Raw genomic sequence first — 19,986 nt, 5'->3', positions numbered from 1 at the left:
AGCACAGGGTTTAGAAATAATTACATCTTCACAAGAGCCTAATCCAATAACCTGGAACTGCTCTTCATTATTTTTTTTCTTTCCACTACTGAGTGGAATGAAGACTAAGGGAATTAGCCAGTCTAGATGCCATTGCTCAGGAATTCAGTGATTGAAATCACAAAATCTCTGTTGTAAGTTGACCCCAATTAGATAGACTGATGATCAGCATGCTAAGGACTGGGTCATAGCTATGGTGTATTACTGAGGAATTTCAATTTTTTTCTCTCATTTGTATTAACAAAACAGAAATATTTTCTTTAATTCTCAGGACTATGTCAATCCTAAAATGAAATGTGAAAAAATAACCTACTTAAAATGTTGTTTTCCAAGCATTTTACTTTATACAGCAAACTGTTGAAATTTCTGTTTTTAATTCGGATGTGTAAATTTGTGTCCATACCTAATGCACATATTCCCCTGCTTGGGTATGAGGTGAATACTTACCGATTAAGCATATCAATGTATGGTTACCAAGGAAACATCTATTTTTCTACTTCAGAGCTGAAATTCACATAATTGCTAATATATGAACTAAGAGTGTGCTCTGTCATTTCTAACTTAGAAAGTCATTAAATTGCTAGAAGCATTTATCAATGAACATGTAATTACTGATTTTTCACAGACTTGGTTATAACCTTACTGAAAATGACTTCCCAGCCTCTTTGTCCACCAAGACATATGTCCAAGCCCCAGTCTTTGGCTCAGCCCTGACTGATCTCCCTGGGTGACTCCCGGCCACCAGTGGCAAAGGCAGCACCTACCATCTTTTTCCATCTCTTCCTATTACAAGTTTTAGTTTTCATGTTGTCAGATTCATCTTTTGAGTAGGCCCCTCACTTAGGAGTGACCTTAGGAGAGCTACTTAGTCTCAGGCCTCAGTCTCTGTAAAACTTGTATGTGTGTGGGGGAGGGGGTGGAGGAATGGAGTCATGTTCTCTGAAAGGCCTCCTGTGCTCTTATTCCCTCCCCCAGTGTTCCAGGAGTACAGCTCTTTTGCGGCCATTACCTGCTCATCCACTTTCCTAACCTTCCTGCCTTCTCTTCTCTCCATTGCTCCTCTACTTTTCAAATTTAATCCTTTGCTGCCTGAGCTGTCTGCAGTTTTCTCCCACCTACCTCACCTCCTCCATTCGCTTTCCTCTTGCCCAATTCTTTCACTGGAGTCAGGGCTTCTCCTCACCCTTTGATTCTCAATCCCACTCCCTCTCCCAGAACTGGTACCTTGCTATTCTTTAGGCTCCAAATAGCTGCCTATTGTCTTCAAGGATCCCACCTAAACACTTACCTAAATTGTTGGTGTGAGATCAGGGCATGGAAACGTAGGTCCTTTACCACCCTGTACATTGTTTCATCTCTGTTAAAAGTTAGATGCAATTTAGAATATTCATATGTGAATATGAAGATTTTGTGATTCACAACCATACTTTCATTGTATTAGGTATGTGTGTTCTTTATGTAAAGAATTTTAGTGTTTTTTCCCACCACATGTAGAAGCAATTTGAGCTCATTTAAAATATCAAGAAGCCCAGAAAAAATAAAAGAGGAAAATAAGGTTGCTTGCAATCTCCTTACAGTTAATATTTGAATATGCATCTTATTGTTCTTATGAGGCCCACATGAGCCTATGTAGGGCTGCATTTGGGGTAGGTGGTGAATTAACCAAAGAGAGAAATATGACTAGCTCAGAAGATTTCAGAAATCAGAACCAAGGTGTTTGCAAGAATCTTGCTTGGCTTTTTGATTTAATATTTAATGTATGGACTGGAATATTTTTAGAGTGAGGGAGGTTGTTTTTAGCGTATAATCTAGAAATAATCAGAGGTAATCTCAGTATTATATAAAGTCCATGCAGAGCTTCTCACATTGAGTGGAGGAGAGCTGTGCTCACAGTAGTGTTCTGGGTGGAGATTTTTATGTGGTTTATTTTCTATTTAGATTCCACAAAGAATTTTTATCACACATAATTTAAATGCAGCTTGAAATATCTGCCCTTTAAAACATAGTCCTAAACTAAATTGTACTGAAATACCTAATTTATGTATTTTTATAATATGCATGCATTCTGTTTTTTAAAATACAAGGTAAATTATATAAATATGCTACTTATCTACCTTCAGAAATTCAGAAAGAATGATTTCTATCATATTATTATATTACCATATGTAATTATATAATTTTTGTACTATTAGTAAGAATAAATTGACTGGAATCAGATCTCCGAGAAGAGATAGTAGAAGTGCCTTGTTCTTGGAGTTCAGTTTGACCCTCTTTCCAATGTATGTTCCAGTCACAAAAGTATTAGGAACAGTTCAACCCTTAAAATACAATGCATTGTTTCTTCTTCTCGGAGTGTAGGAGACTTATTTGTTCTGATGATGCATTAAATCTAAGCTTGGTATCTTGGGAAACAGGCCCTTGTGTTTATTGCCAAGAGCATGGTCCTCACCTGACAGAATTTTAATTGCTGTGTATTCTTCACTTTTGTAATCACCAGGTTCTCTTATACAAGTACCTTCTGTTGAGCGGGGGAAACTTAGTAAAGTTCGCCTGGGTTCACTGTCTTTGAAAAAGGAAGGAGAGAGACAGTGCTTCTTATTTACAAAACACTTTTTAATTTGTACAAGAAGTTCAGGAGGAAAACTGCATCTGCTCAAGGTATGGGCTTTCTGTGACTATTCCATTTATGTTCCCAGCACTTAAGAGGTGTTGAGGTTAACTCTCTTGTGACTTTCCCATGCCTGCTATTAGCCTAAAACAGATTGTCATGACTGCATAAAGAGGGAAGTACAGTTCACAGCTCTGGCACTTACTTTGTTGACATTTGAATTCAAAGTAATAGAAATGTATTTTAGGTATGCATTATCTTAAAGAAGTAAAACAATAAAATAAAAAACCTAGACAAAATTATTATTAGTGACTGATGAGCTACAAAAATCTGGTCAAATCATTGCAGAGTACCCACGTGATATTTGCTGACTGCTATTTTATCTTCCTGTGGACCAGGAGTCAGCAAACCATGGCCTGCAGCTTGCTGCCTATTTTTGTGAACAGTTTTCTTGGAATACAACTCCACCCGTTTGCTTGTTTATCATCCATCTGTGGCTGCTTTCCTGCTAATACAGTAGATTTAAGTAGATGTGATAGAAATGATATGGCTTGCAAAGCTGAAAATATTTGCTATCTGGGCCTTTGTAGGAAGTTTGTCTATCTATACCTTCTGTTATTATTACTTAAAAGTATTATTCAACACCATGATGATGGCTTTCTACTTTCTAAACCACTTACTTCATGCTGGGTGAGTTCAGCCCATTGCTGAGCTATAGTTGCTCTCTGAAGTCCCTCTGGTGCTATCTAGTCTCCCATAGATGAAGTCACTAAAGTTTATAAACACTGAGAGCAAGATTGGGGTGGAGGGGAGAATAGACTAAAATTAAATGAATTCAATTTATATGACATATCTAAGTTTAATTTTGGACTCTATGAAAAATTGTTTGATGTTTTCTTCTGCGGCAATTTGAACATAAGACTTACAAGTCACAGCTTTCCAGCCTATGCAAGACCTTCAGCCTCTGAATGACAAATCGGTTTGTTTCCAGACAGGTGGGGTCCTCTCTCTCATAGAATGTACATTGATTGAAGAGCCTGATGCAAGTGATGATGACTGTAAGTCACATTCTATTATTACTTACAATTATTTTAGGTTTTAAAAAAAAGTGTTGTGTTTGTAGATCTTCTGTGGTTTAAGAGGAACTGCCTAGGAAAGCAAAGGAGATGCTGAGGATAAACTCCCTAAAATCTTTTACCTGTTGAACCATTTAACCTGTGAGCATTTATAAACCGTCTTTCAGAACTGACATTCTATTGAAATTGACTCATGATAGTGATTCTTCAGTGGCAGGCAGAAAGAGGAGTTGAATTAAAGGGTTGGATTTCTATTCATTATGGAAATTAAACATGAAATAAGGAGTCTGGGACCCTAGTCTTGAGTAACCTGCTGCCCTCAGCTATCTCATGTGCATATTAGCTTCATGAGGCCTTCCCCATGCCTAGGAAGCAATGTTTTTGCTGAAATGAAATTTGGGCCCTGAATGCACATGGATCATATTAAATTCAATTGTATAAAAGCAGCTATTGCTCATAGTTTGTATTCATTTCTAATTGTTTGATTTCCACATGTTGAAGCCAAGGGTTCTGGGCACATGTTTGGACACCTGGATTTTAAGATAGTGGTGGAGCCTCCTGATGCTGCCTCTTTCACTGTGGTCTTATTAGCACCTTCGCGCCAGGAGAAAGCTGCCTGGATGAGTGACATCAGTCAGGTAAATAAATGGCTTTTGCTATGATTTCTTTTTTAAAATTTCATAACATATACACTTGATGAGTATTCTAAGAATTACTTTATTTTTATTAAAAATTGACCTGGGGGGCTAGATTCATGGCTCAGTGGTAGAGCACTTGCCTGGCATGTGTGAGGCCCTGGGTTCCATCCTCATATAAATAAACAAAAAGATCCATTGACAACTAAAAAAAAATACTAAAAAAAAAAAAAAAAAATTGACCTGCAGCTGCTATGCTCAGTACTGCCACAACTATATATCTTGATAGGCTGTTGGTGTCTTTTCTTTTCTTTTCTTCTTCTTAAAGTTTACATTTACTTGAAATGTGGTAATTGCATTTTAGTTCCTGGGTATTTTGTAGCATCTGCAAATATAACCACTGCAATGAAGAGTGTTGAAGTTGTCCTGTTAGTAATAAATTCTCCAATGTCGTGCTTATTTGTTTCTGATGTAGGAAAATGGTGAGAAGTACAAAAACAGCCAACAAGGGCTGAGGTGAGAAATCACAATCCAGAATCAAAAGACACACTGTAGTATGAAATTGGAAAATGAGCTCCTGTATTTCATGTAGGAAAATTAGGGAGCAAAATCACTTACCTTTCCTACCTCAGCTAGACCCTGTGAGAGTATTGCAGTGTTTATTTAGGCAATGATATCCTTTGGAAATATTTCAAAACTGGTCATGATTGGATTCCCAAACTCAAGCTCCACTTGAATTTTAGCTCTGTTTGCTAATATGGGGTAAGGGGAGTGATTTTTGTGTGAGGAAAGTCCTAAATTCAAGCTTGAACATGGTGAGTACCTGTAGTCCCAGCTACAGGGAGGCTGAGGCAGGAGGATTGCTTGAGCCTGGGAGTTTGCACTCAGCCCACAAAAAAAGTGAGATTCTGTCTCTCCAAAATAATAAAGGCTTGAGTTAATTCTCAAAGTTGTTAAGACGACTGAGGCAAATGGAAAAGCCATTGTAGGTTTCATAATCTTCTATTTTTCTAAAGAGCTCTAATAATTTATATATAAAACTGAGGTGGAGATGCACTGTATCATAGTTTTTCAGCCACCTAATTAAAAGAAATTCTTTGGGGTGCATTATAATTATTCATAATACTGGGATTTGTTACTGCATATTAACACATTCACAAAATGTAACAATATAATTCGGCCAACTGTGTTTTCTAGTACTTACCCTTTCCTTTCTCTCTTCCCTCCCCTGTCCCCTGCCTTTACTTCATTGGCCTCTCTTCTATTTTTATGATATGTCTCCCTTGCCACCCATCCATTTCTTCCCTTTTTCTCTCTAGTGTCCACATGTAAAAGAAAACATATGACCCTGATTTTCTGAATTTGATTTATTTTGCTTAATATGATGTTCTCAAGTTTCATCCATTTTCTTGAAAATGACACAATTTCATTCTTCTTTATGGCTAAGTAAAACTGTATTGTATATAAATATGTATATATATATATATAAATACACATATATATATGTATAGATAAAGAAAATGTAATATCCATTCATCCATTGATTGACACCCAGGCTGGTTCCATAACTTTGCCTACTGTGAATTGTGCTGCTATTAACATGGGTATGCAGGAATTGCTATAGTAGGCTGACTTTAATGCTTCAGGCTAAATACTGAGGAGCGGTATAGTTGGGTCATATGGTTGTTTCATTTTTCTGAATGATTGAAAACTGAAGGAGAAATAGAAAACCAATTACAATAATTATTTGTATTTTTAAAGAAATTTTATAGTCCTATTCTCATTTTACCCTCACTATGGAAGTCAGAAGACAAACAGAAAATTATTAGTCCCACTTCACAAATGAGAAACCTGAGGTTTAGAAAGCTAAATTGTCAAAGTTATACAATTGCATTGAGATAGAACTCGAATTTAACCTAGATCTTCTTTTTAGTACTTTAAACATCCTGTGTAAGGATTTCTTGTGTGGAATTTTTACCTGATAACCCTATGACTTCTTTGATGGTGAATAAATAGAACTAATTTCTTTTCTGGCTGACAAAAGAATGAAATATGGGATATTTCACAATTTTTCATGCCTAATTACATCCTTCTGATAATTTATTATTCCTTTCATTAGTTCTATGCTGCATCAATTAATAGTTCATTAAGTCTCTCCATATTTGTGATGCATCTCTTACCTAATGAGACTCTGGATCATTCATTGATTTAAAGAAAGATACTCAAAGTTTTACCTGCCTCAAGTATCCAGATGAGTCCTTCTTTCTACTTAGGCTACACTTTGAGGCAGAAGTATTCAATTTCTTCCTTATTTCTCCAAGTTGCTATGGCCAAAATGTTGCCTAGCCAAAAAAAAAAAAAAAAAAAAAAAAAAAATTTAAAAGCCACATTTTATCTGCAGTCGACAGAAACTAGCAGAACGTTGTATCTTTTTGATTGACAGTGATATCACTCCATGAAATTTCTATCTTCACAGAGCCTTGACATTATGTGGCTTTGATTCTTGTGGTTTTCTTCTTTTTCATTTAACAAATGTATTTATGCAGTGATATGATGTGCCAGGTACTATCTGAATACTTGTGATGTATCGTGAGCAAAACAACAGAAAATTTCCTGACCTTGTGTAGCTTACAGTCTAGTGTGGGGAAGACCAAACAAGTAGACAATAAATGTAGTAAATGAGTACACACAGTTAGTGATAGGTAGGTAAGGATTGGGTTACTGTAGGTAGTGTGGCTTGATACAGTTCTAACATGGTGCACTATTGCCTATTGTGAGGCATGTAAATTCCGTGAACATATTTGTAAAGACATGCAAGCCAAGAATGTAGTAGGTGTTGGGGATACCATGTGGACACATATGAATGACTTTTTCTGGAAAGTCGTTCCAAAAAAACAGAAGCAGTGATTTCAAAGATCTGAAAGCTGAAGAATGACATATTTTGAGGGATACTTGAGAGCCAGCTTGGCTGAATTGGAGTGATGAGAGGGAGAATAGAAATAGTCAAAGAGGTAGCAGGAGCCAGATCATGATAGCTTCCATGCCAGTGAATAGGCTTTTGCTTCTACTCTGAGTCAGTGAAAGCTATCAAGGAGTGGAAGCATTCCATGATCTGACAGGTTTTTTTGGGGGGGTGGTACTGCGAATTCAGGGATGTTCTACCATTGAACTATACCTTTATCCCTTATTTCACTAAGTCGCTGAGGCCAACCTCAAACCTGCAAACCTCCTCCTCAGCCTTCCAAATGTTTGGGATTACAGGAGTGCAGCCACCATGCCTGGCCTGCCTGATTTAGATTTTGAAAGGACTACTTTAACTGACTGCCGTGGTGATTGTAGCCTTGAGGGATGGGAGCAAGATTAGAAGAAGGGGGCAGTCATCCAGAGAGAGATTTGAAAGCTCAGACCAGCATGGCAGGAGTGCAGCTGTAAAGACATGGAAGGGTTCTGGTTCTAGTTTCACTTTGAAGGTAGAACCGGCAGGATTTTACTAGCATTAGATATAGGACATGAGAGAGAAAGAAGAGTCCAGGATGACACCAGAGTTTTTGGACTGAGCAACTGCAAGACTGAAGTTTTCATTAACCAAGATGGGAAAGTCTGCTGGGGAATGAGATTTTGGGACAAAAAAATCAGTTTATTTTTGGATATGTTGAGTCTGAGAAGTCTATTAGACAATCAAACTGAGTTTTAAATAAGTGGTGCAACATAGAAGCTAGTGTTTAGGGGAGTGGTCCAAGTGGGCGACTTTTCATCATTCATGTGGTATTTAAAACTGTGAGATGAGATCACTAAGGAAGGAAGTGTAGGTAGAAATGAGAAGAGGACCAGGAACTGAAAGACAGGTCAGGAAGAACAGCAGATGGAACCTATCCTACTCCAGGATAGTAGGAGGACAGCCAGGAAGGGGTGTTGTCGTGGAATCCAAGGGAAGACAACTTGTTGAGAAAGGAGAGCCCACATATTAATTGCTGCTAAAGGCTAGGTAGGGTGGCCAATGTTCTGGGACACTTGGATTTTGCTGGTGAGGGGTTTGAATGGTGGGTGGTAGGGACAGAATGTTCTGCTATTGACTGAGCCCAGCTTGCTGCCCAGAGGCCTGCCTCTCAGCTGACTTGGTCCTCTGCTTAAAGCGTTTCCATATATGGGGGAAATTACAAATATATTCATGGAATTTATAAGCCTCTCAACTGTATATCTTTGGACCCATTTATTATTAATAAGATGAGCCTACTGAATGCTTGAAAAATGTACTGTTTAATATTTTATTGTGCATATGTAGGAGTAAGGACACAAAAGTGAACTAGAAATATTCCCCACATGCAGCATACTAAAATGTGTACCAAAGTGTTTTCCACAGGTAGCCTATTTTAGCTGGACCTGAGAAGTTTTGTTTAAATGCAGTTCCTGAACCCATATGCTAGATGCCATTCTAAACTTCCATGGTTTACCAAGCTTTATTAGATCACTTTTGCACAATTAAATTAAATAACTTTTGCCCTGAAGAATGATTTCCACCTTTAAGGTCCTCAAAATACTGCCATAAAGAAATAATTTTACAGTGTGGCTCTGAGGGTATATATATATATATATATATATATATATACACATCCTTTAAACTTTTTACCTCATTTACTTATTTCTATGTTCCCACAAACTTCTTCACAATGGTTTCTCTCATATAGATATATATCTGTGCATGCATATAAATTTGTGTGTATATACATGTGCACATATATAGTCTACCATGTTATTTTAACACTTTTATAGCTTTTTCCAAATACTTGAAATTTGAAGTATGAGCTGTTTCCAGGTTTTAGAGTTAATATGTACTGTGGTGCTAAACATCTTTGTGCAGGAGTTTTTCTCCTTTCCGAGGTCCCTCGGTATACATTCCCCCAAAGAGTATAAGGTTAGCATAGAGGGCATGATCTCTTCCATGATTTCATCACTGAAGATTTCACAGAGTGCTACAATACTTCAGGAAATGTGTAACTCATCATTTCACTACCTCATCAATAAGGTATCTATGTTATTTTCTTCCACATCCTGCCAAAGCTGAGTTGTGTCACATTTATCATTTCTTATTTCATAGGAAAACGGATTTTCCTTCTAGTGGTTTTAACTTTCATTTCTGTAAATATTGAGATTAACATTTTCATGATTTCTGTTTCTTTTCTGTTCATAAAGATGAACATAAATTGATTAGAAATATTTGTATAGACTGGGGAAATGAATATTTTCTTTCAATTTAAATTATGAATATGTTTTCCATTATTTTATATTTTTAAATTTTTGTCTCTCTTAATTTTTTTAAGTCTTAAATTTTGTATTGTACCATATCATACTAATTATACCTGCTTCTGGTTTTTAAAAAATACTTTTAATTGTAGATGGATGCATTGTTTTTATTTTTTAGTGTGTTGCTGATAATCGAACCCAGTGCTTCACACATGCTAGGCAAGCACTCTACCACTGAGCCACAAGCCCAGCCCCACCTTGAACCAGACAATGAAGTGCTTCCTGCATATTGATACAATATCAGTTTCATATAAGGAACTCTGCAAAATTTAAGACTTCTGACTTGGCCCTTTCTCTTTCTCTCTCTCATTTTAGGAAGGAACAATAACTTGAATGATTAATTACTCCTTTAGTTATACCAGTAAGACCATAATTAACTGTTGGCACCTCCAACAAAATGTACAAATGGCTAATGGTCTCAACCAGTAGTTCTCTCCCTTTTCATCTATTTATAGGGAAAGATCAGAGGCTGACCATTCATTTCAATACAGTGCATTCATTTGCACTTGTCTTACCATCATAAATAATGGTGTGTTAAACAGATTTTGCTATAATTATGAGTGTTAACTAAAATGTAGAATTAAAATTCACCCCTGAATTTCGTGGTTTGGGCAGGAATTCTATTATTTTGTGCCAAAATTTAGACGTGTGTAGACAAATTTGTAGCATACTGGACATGCTTTCTCCCTTAAAATAGTTGCTCTGGAATGCATAGGGAATTTTTACTTTAACATAAAAATGGTGAATTAAAAGAAAAATTGAAGTTAAGTTTTTTTTGCTGTTACTTAGAGGAATTGAGAAGGCAAAAAATATGGTGACACAGTGGACCACTGACTTTTGGACAGGTACTGCCTTAAGCAAGACTCTTGAATACCTCAACATTTGTCCAAGGACCAGTTCCATCAAAATCACGTGAGGTTTTTGTGAATACACATATTCTCAGACCCACCATAGTCATTAAAAACTGAGCTATATTATCTATGATCTGGGAATTGGCTTTTATTATGCAATTAATTTTAATGTCTCTTATAATTAACATAAAGTCACTATGGCATTAAAAATATCTGACACCCTGCTTATTTTTATATTTCTTCTTAACTCAATGAACTGTATTCATTTTCCCAAGACTTCATCATTCCTATCCAACATCCAAGGTCCATGCTTATATAATGATGAACACAGCCATCCTTTGGTATCCTTGGGAAATTGGTTTCAGGATACCAGGATACCAAAATCTGAGGATGCTTAAGTCTTTTATGAGAGATCATATAGCATTTACATGTGACCAACATACAGCTTCCTATATACTTTAAATTATCCTTAGATCACTTAAGAATGTAAATGCTGTGAGAAAAATTGTTATACTGTATTGCTTATGGAACAATGATAAGTAAAAAGGTCTGTTTATGTTCCATACAGATACAATTTTTTTACCTGAATATTTCTCATCCACAGTTGGTTGAAACTATGGATGCCAAACCTAAGGATACAGACAGCCAATCACATCTTCCACTATAAGTATATTCACACACACACACATACACACACACACATATGGCATATATGAATTCTATTGTACTATTGTAGTTTAACTTTTTTTCTAGAATGGAACATTTTCTTCAGTGAAGCTTTATGGAGTCCCAAATAAAAGTGAGATAGAGGTAGAATACTCTGGTTGAAATACAGTTGATGAACCCAAAGCCCAGGAACCCATTTTTTAAATTTCATGCTACACTGTCCTTAAAGCCTGTCTGGGGGAAAAGGATAACATATTAAAAACCACTCCTCTATTCCAATATCATCTATTTATTATCTATCTATCTATCTATCTATCCATCCATCCATCCATCCATCCATCCATCCATTGCTCTATCCCATGATTCATTAGAGTTTGTGTGCCAGGTTTCAATGATCTTTTTACATAACTAAAATATGACTTCTCATTGCAAGGTTTTATGGGCTTTGGTTCAGATTGCCTGTATATTTAGTTCTTTCATCCAGAACTTGAATGCAAAAATTTCTTTTTATTCCTGTTGAAAATAATTTTGATGTTTCACACAATGAATTAGATTTGTGAATGAGACCTGACACTGGATATGAGATATACAAAAATGGTCCCATAAATCAAGTGCTCTCTCTCTCTCTCTCTCTCGATATAAAAAATTAATCTCAAGTTATGGCAGTGAGGACAGTTAAGCTGATTTAGGTCTCCTGAAGCCACAAAAAATAGAAATGTTTAACACAGAGAATCAGCAAAATTAAAAAAAATAATACATAGGTAATATTTATCAGTAGGAAGGGAATCTCTAGTTATCAGAAACTAAGGAACTTAAAGCCAAATCAGAAAGGTTATAAGCCAAAGACTTAGAGACTTGGGAATCATTTTAGGTTGGAAACTGGCCCCAAGCCCTAGGAGTATTACATATAAAAAGGGCAAGAGAAAGCCTTGGGCCCATTAAAGTAATTGAGAATCTCCATTTAAAGCCTGGACATTGGAAGGATGCTCTTGAGAGTGAAACAAGACTTAAAATTCTACTCTTTGGCCCCAGGAAAGAAATAAGGGTGTTTGTCTTTGTCTTGAGTTCTGAATTTTTAAAAATCTCCTTTTAAAAAATGAATGTATCACTTGCCCGTGGATTTGAAATTCAGATTTACAATATTCACATGGTGTGAAAATTTCAAACTGAGAAATTACTATAAAAAGAACTTTCGACTGTTGAAATCTCAAGAAACTTATAGAAGCAAACAAAAATCCACTCCACTGGGAATGTTTCTGTACTCAGGGCTTGTGACTTGAGCTCAAACAGAATCTCAAAAATCCTGTGAGTGAATACCTATCATGAGCAGGATTCAGCAGACACCGAGAATAGATGAATTAGCATGGTAAGAACTTCAGATAATAGGGTGACATTTTCTAGAAGACTGTAGAATAAGAATGCTTAAAATATAATAACATCAATAAAGAAAAGAATTAAGAAAGGAAGAAGCAAACCATAAGGAAAGCATCCATCACTATGTAGAAAGGACAAGGCTAAGAAAACCAACTAGAAAATCTAAAATTGGTAGCTGGGCAAGATGGCTCACTCCTCTAATCCAGCTACTTGGGAGGAGCAGGCAGATTGTAAATTCAAGGCCAGCCTGGACAACTTGGAAACCCTGTCTCAAAATAAGATTGAACCCTTCTGGATTCAATCTCCAGGTGTGTTGGGGGTGTGGACTGGAGATGTAGCTTGGTGGTATAGTGTTTCATGCACAAAGCCCTGGTTCAATTCCCAGCATTGAAAAAAAAATCTAAAAATGGGAACTATAGACATTAATATCACAAATTCATTGGAAATTCATTAAAAACAGCAGATCAATCACAGCTGTTGAGAAGACAAACAAGCAGGTAATAGGTTTATAATGAAATTACCTACAACACAACAAAGAGAGATAAAGCGATGGTAAATATGAAATAGAGATTCAGGCATAGAGAATAGAGTTAAAAAGCCCAACATACATCTAATGGGAATTCCAGAAAGAGAGACTGGAGAGAAAAGAGAAGATGCAATCTTCAAAGTTAAAATGAGTAGGAATTTTCAAAATGGATGTAAAATGAGTCTTCATATTGAAGAAACATAGAATTCCAAGCTGCATATACTCAAATAAAACCTCACCCAGATACACGGAGGTGAAGCTATAGAAGACCAAACACAAAAAGAAAAATCTTAAAAGGTAGAAAGACAGATTACCTATGAAAAATTAATAGAAAGGTAGAAACTTTTTCATAAGGAGAATATATTCATTATATCTTTGAAAGAACAGAAAAATGGAAATCTCTTGAATGTATTTATATAAGATTGAATAAACTGTAATATTTATGTTTAAAATCTATGTTTAAATATGTATATTTAAATCATAGGCTATACAGTAATTAAAATGATGAGTGAATGATGTAGATTAAATATGAATAAATCAAAAAGCAATGTTGGGTTAAAAAATACAAATATATATACATATATATATATATATATATATATATATATATATATATATATAATATATATATATTGCATGTGTGTGTGCATGTGTGTATTTGCGTGCTGGAGAGGAAATTGATTTCAGGGGTGCTTTACCATGACCTATATCCCCAATCCTTTTTATTTATTTATATTTTAAATTTTGAGAAAAGGCCTTGCTGAGTTGCTGAGGCTGGCCTTGAACTTGCAATCTTCCTGCCTCAGCCTCCTGAGTTGCTGGACTTGACAGGCCTGTGTCACTGTACTGGCAATTTAAAAAATTTAAATAACATTGTATGTTGCAATACATAGTGAAATAAAGGAGATAAGAAGGATGAAAGGATACTATCAGTTTTAGGATAGTGGTTATTTCTGTGTTGGAAAGAGCCTAGTGGAATAACAAAAGAAAGGGCTTTTAGCTGTGTTAGTAGTGTTTTTATATCCTTAGAAGAAAAAGGTTGATTTCTAGCAAATATGGCCAAGTATTAATATTAGTTAAGTCTGTGTGACTGGAATATGGATGCCTCATTCTTTTCTGTATGTTTGAATTATTTCATAACTAAACATATAAACATTAAAATGAAGAATAAGTATGCATTCATTTCTTTTTGTCTATATCTCTTAATTTCCAAATTATGAATCCCTACATTTGTGAAGGTAGAGAGGTAAGGAAAAAAAAATGAAGACCTCTTCCATTCTATTTCTTAGATGAATAGTGATTTTTACAAAATAAATATCTTTAATAAGATAAAACTTCTTCATTACTCATTGTTTTGTGATAGTTAATTTTTGATATTAAGTATTATTTTCCCTTTTCAATTCTCTTTTATGTGATTACATGTTTTTAAAGAAATTGTTATTTCAGCTGAGAAAGCACCCTAAAGTGTATTCATATTAGGTGTAAAAAACGAATGAACTATTTTCTCTCTGCTCTCTCAGATTTCATGTAGTATTCTGCCTCAGCTGTTTCCATGTAATGCTGTATTTGATCAAAAATATCTCCTTGTGTCTTGTCTGTTTCTCCTTTGCAAAGCTTTCCCGGGTCCTAAGTCACTGAGCTCTGGATGGGCACAGTAGTAGGTGAGGGAGGAAAGAGGAAATACTCGCTTCTTTTGTCAGTGATAGGAAAGAAAGATCCATTTTGGCTTTGTGAAGTGGGCTCATCTCTCAACTCTAGGCATTTGGCATCGCGGCTGCTGTGGTTACTATGGAAGCAAATTGTCTTTGGATAATTGAATGGGCAGACTGGTCTTGAAACGCTTTTCCTCCTGGTTCCCTCTTTCAGAAGCAAGGGCTGGTCCTTGTCTGGTTTCCAGGAGGTGGATGGGCAAGGCCAACTCGTGGAGGATTGTCTTCCTGGCTATGGATCCACAGCTTTGGTGACTTTTGGAATGCTCTGTTTTTTTTTCTCCTGTGACCTGGTACATGAAATGTGAAATACCCTTTGAATTCATATCCAGGGATATATTTGCTGAGTTTCCAGATTCAGTACTCACTCAATTTCCTTTTTCCCTTTTTTTACTTGTACTCAAGGTATTTTGTTTCACACTGTCAGAGTCCTACTCATGGCAAGTTCTTATGTGTTCGTGAACCATCAGTCTGTGTCGTGCTCTCAAGCCTGTTGCAGTCCTGTGATTGCTGTCTCAGGACCAGCACCTGGCAGCCTGATACCCTTCCAGTCCCTGACTGCAGCCTCTGTTCACTCCTCCTTTTTCGCTGCTACTTCCAGATGAATCTTAAAACTCCTCTTCTACCACATCCCAGTGGCTTGCTGTTAAACATGTGAGCCAATTAAAAGGGTTAGCTTGATTTCAAGGTCCTATCTGGAATCAGGATTTTCTCTCAACATGCTCATAACTCTTGCAGTACATACTCAATTTCTGTGATCCCCAGGGGGTTTGAATCCCTAAGAAATTGGAGTTAATTAAATCTGTCTTCCAAGCTCCTGTCCGGGATGTGGCATTCTTGTGACCCCATCTCTGCCTCCAGCCACCTCCTGTGCTCACCCTCTCTTCACCTGTGCTTCACTTACAGGATGGCTGTCTCTTTGGAGCTGTGTGGGAACTCTGGGCTGGGTGTGTGTGGACTCAGCAGATTCTCACCTCTGTTCTTGCTTGTGTAGTTGTCCTGGGACTGTTGTCTGTGTAATTATGCCATCTGCTTAGAATGTTAAGGGAAACTGAAGGGACATTGTTCATTTTCTGCAAGTCTCACCAAACATCACCTCTCCATTTATCCAGTTTCTGTGTAGATTACCCAAAGGGCACCTTTATTGTGTCCCAGAGACACTGAGGATAGAAAGAAGTCTAAGGTATATCTGGGAAGGTCCCTGGAGTGAAGTATCTCTTCCTCCACTCCCTGGCTAGGTACAACCTCTTTTTCCATAAAACCTTTCCTACATTTCCCACCCAGCCATCCTACATAGCTTAATAGAAACAAAAATAATGTTAATCCATTTTTTCCCATTGGGAATAGGAAAGTGAATGAATTTGAAATGACTTGCTTTATCTTTGAAGCTCCTTCATATATTCTCCCCACCCCCATCTCTCAGAGCTTAACTCAGTGTCTTGCTGCATAAGTCCTTAATAAATGCAAATGTAAGACAGTCTCCTCTGCCATATCATGAGTTCATCTTCTTGGTGCTTTTTGAGAATTCAAAAGACAGACTGGTTTTGATTAAACTCTGTGTCATTCAAAAGACAGCTGGCCATAGTATTACTTTTAAACATATTTGCTTCTGAAAAATTTAAAATTGCCTTAGAGCAGTGGGTCATCTTTAGTTTTTACTTTTATTTTTCTTCTTCTCTTGGATTTATTCAGTAACTCACCAGTTTTTGTTATTTATTTCTTCAAAATATTCATCTTCACCTCTTCTTCTTTATTCCCATGATCTGCCTCATGGGAAGCATTTACTCACTCTGATAATCCCATTCATTCCTCCCCTTTTGCCAATGATTACCTCCGCAAGACAAGTTCAGATCTTTCAAAATAAACCAGGTACCTTGAAACACTCAGTGTCTTCCCAACTTCCAAATTCTAAATTCTCTTTCCCAGGACCTCACTTCTTCAGCCCTCTCTTGCTCTCTTCTCCCTGATACACACAGGTATCAGCTGGCCTCATCTCTTCTGTATTCCATCTATGTTTCCCACTGTGCAGTGGGGTCACTGATGTATATTTTCATCAGACCCTGACTGAGTGCTCTCAGATAGAGGTGGTGTGGCCTTTTTTCAGACCCAAGGATACCCATATACTAGCAGCTTAGCTCCCTGGTGGAAAACTGACTATGTAACTCACTTTCAGGACTTTGGGGAGAATATCATTTTCGACTTCCTGGTCTCAAGACTGACATGAACTAGGATGAGTGAAGCATCATTTATCCAGCCTGCAGAAGACAGTGTGGACCCTTTTCTGAAGCCTGTTCTTGGAACCAGACCAGCTGAGGAAGGATGGGGCTCTAGATCATATACTCTGGGGCTCACCATTAGGGATGTTCATTTAGAATTTCACATTTCAAGCAATGTTGAGGGATTTTACAAAAACGGTTTTGGTGAATCTTGTAGTCACTTTAACGATATTATTGAGGGACCTGTTCACTACATTATTGAACATTTTCTTTATGAGAATCCATGAGATTTTTTTTTCCTCTCTGGTCTCAGACTTGGATTAATTGAATTTGGAGTAAAATGTGATTCTTATAGCTAACCATGTGTCCCTCTTTGTGTTGGCTGCTCCATAGTCCAACTAATTTTGTGGACTACTTTAAACTAAGTATTCCCAACATAAGGAATATGTGTGGCTGCAGTCCAGGCTTCATCCTACCATTTTCCAGATTTCCTCTGATCTCATCTATCTTGCCTTTTGTTTTATTATATGTGTTTTTGTAATCTACCTTGTTAGAATAAGATGGGGTATAAATTCACATATAAGCACATCTAACTAAAGTTGTAGCTAGGTAATTTATTATTTGTTTATTTTATTTTAGTGGTACTAGGGATTGAAACCAGGGCCTTGCATATGCTAGGCAATTGCTCTATGGATGAGCTACCTCTTCATTTCTTTTTATTTTGATACAGTGTCTCAATAAGTTGCCTCTTGTGAGCCAGCCATGGGCTCTGTGTGTGAGCTATGCACATTTGGGGACTGAACTGACCTTGTTGCTGTGACTGGGCTGTGTGAACTATGTGTCCTTTTTGCTTGTTCTGCCTGTGTTCCCACACAGCACCTGAGATGGGTGTGGCTTTCTAAGCTGTCAGTCATTTTGCTGACAAGCAACCCCCTGAAACCCAATCCTTTGCCTTATTTGGGTTGAACTTTCTCAAATGTCTTTCTGCCCTAATAAATTGGGTTTCAGGCATGTTCTCTGTCTTTTGCCTACCTCTCTTGACTCCCTTGTGGGAGCTAGGGCTGAGGAGCCATCACTGAACCCCCAGAAAGGTATTTTCTCTCTCTTTCTCTGGTTATTTAGTAGCCAGCCCACCTGGAGTGACCCTGACTGATTCAGTGAACTTGAGATCCTACTGCCTCAACTTCCTGAGTAGCCTGCATTATAGGAGTGCATTACCATGCTCAGCAACCATAATTATTTAGATAAAAACATAACTCACAATTATTTCTAGATACTATAGTTTGAGGAAATGTATTAAAGGAAGCTTTAAAATATTCTATTTCTATAAGTTAGAATCCTTTATATCTAGTAGTTGAAACACTAGCATAAGATGCGAGGAAAGTAAATTTTAAGGAAAATTTTAATGTTAATTTTAAGGAGAAGCAAATACAAAAATGGTTAATAGACTAAATAGACTGACAAGTTAGGAAACATCAAGGATATTCTAATACACATTCACTCTTTTATGGGACATTGGGTAAAATGTCCTGAAATCAGGACCTACGTGAGGTAATACTGCAATCAGCTTCTTTGTACCACTGAATTGCAATCACAAAGCACTACATGGTATCCTAGTGACTAGAAGCAATTTATGATTTTAAAAATTGTTTACATTTTTTTTTCATTTTCCTGTTTTGTTCAAAGGGAATATTTATGATTCAAAACAAATCCTTCTCTAACCCAAAGTCATTGCAGAGGAAAATTGTAAAATTGATTGGGCACAGATATAAATAAAGAAAACAGAAAATTAGCAAAAGTTCCTGATTTCTCCCCTTAGAAAAAAGATGTTACAGGGCTTTAAGCATGCCAGAAACAGTAGAAATTACACACTGCCCCCTCACCAACCCAACATGGTGCCAATAGAAACTGCTAGACAAACTAGTAAAATGTGGGAATTTATTGGCAAAAAGATACCTGAGAAGTGGGCACAGAGCTGGCTGGTGAGACAAGATGACTTCCATCCAAGGAAGGCACTGCTTCTAATCTGACTACTCTATACCGCCTCTGGTGGCAGAAAGTGAATTTAGCAGGGACCATCAGGATCCATCAGAAGGTATAAAAACCTCCCAAGTCGTGTTGTAATTACCAGAGACTTGTTAAAATGTGACATTATGGTCAGAACTGTTGGGAAACACACTCTGAGAAAATATATATCTATTCACATATTCACAGTATTTATCAGGCATTTGGTAGATGCACGGCTTTGAGATATGGATATTGAATCTGTTCATCAATGTGTAATATTTTCCTGCTGTTGCTGCTGGTGTGCGTGTGTGTGTGTGTGTGTGTGTGTGTGTGTGTGCGAGAGAGAGAGAGAGAGAGAGAGAGAGAGAGAGAGAGACATACACAGGTGAAAAATGAAATTGTGTTTTGATTCTAAACATTTCTAGGAATATAAGATCTGTTTAGATTTTCGTGTGGATTTTAATTGCCTATTTTTAAATTTCACAGTGTGTGGACAATATACGATGTAATGGTTTAATGACTATAGTATTTGAAGAAAATTCCAAAGTTACTGTGCCACATATGATTAAGTAAGTGCAATAATCTTTTCTCTCATGTTTTAATCAAGATCAAATTGGCAGAGAATGTAAAACCTTGAATAAAATAGTCATTTCAATAGAATTCTGCTTCTTATCGAGAATGTTTGCTGACAGTCATGTGATAATTCATGTTATGCCATTATAAATAGCAAGGTTATCAAAATGGTTTTTCATATTCATAGTTTATTGACTTATAGGAAAGAAAAATTGTTTTTCATACTGTTACATACTCCATCACTCAGGACAAAATCCTGTCAAGATGTTCAAGTTTAATATAAAATATCAAAATAGACAGCCAGATGTATCTAAGGTCAGAGGGTGGACCAAGGTGTGGCTGACTTACATGGCATCCTCCAAGTGGGCATGAATCATGTTATGCAGATTTGGCCGTGGAGATACA

The 19,986-nt window shown here is 36.8% G+C and overlaps 1 protein-coding gene across 4 annotated transcripts in view; it reads left to right on the top strand.

The window, feature by feature from the left end:
- The window catches only part of Rasgrf2 (Ras protein specific guanine nucleotide releasing factor 2), a 237,289-nt gene that overhangs the window by 109,455 nt on the left and 107,848 nt on the right, over positions 1-19,986 (top strand). For all 4 annotated transcript variants that reach the window (XM_071612454.1, XM_071612453.1, XM_071612452.1 and 1 more), the window contains exons 10-13: positions 2,537-2,697; positions 3,639-3,705; positions 4,225-4,361; positions 19,495-19,577. In XM_071612454.1, the coding sequence (XP_071468555.1) occupies positions 2,537-2,697; positions 3,639-3,705; positions 4,225-4,361; positions 19,495-19,577 (448 nt within the window). The remainder of the gene's footprint in view (positions 1-2,536; positions 2,698-3,638; positions 3,706-4,224; positions 4,362-19,494; positions 19,578-19,986) is intronic.

This window comes from Marmota flaviventris, chromosome 5 (genome assembly GCF_047511675.1).
Source record: "Marmota flaviventris isolate mMarFla1 chromosome 5, mMarFla1.hap1, whole genome shotgun sequence".
Classification (NCBI taxonomy): domain Eukaryota; kingdom Metazoa; phylum Chordata; class Mammalia; order Rodentia; family Sciuridae; genus Marmota; species Marmota flaviventris.
The sequence above is the reverse complement of the archived record's forward strand: the minus strand, read 5'-3'. Positions and strand labels throughout refer to the sequence as shown.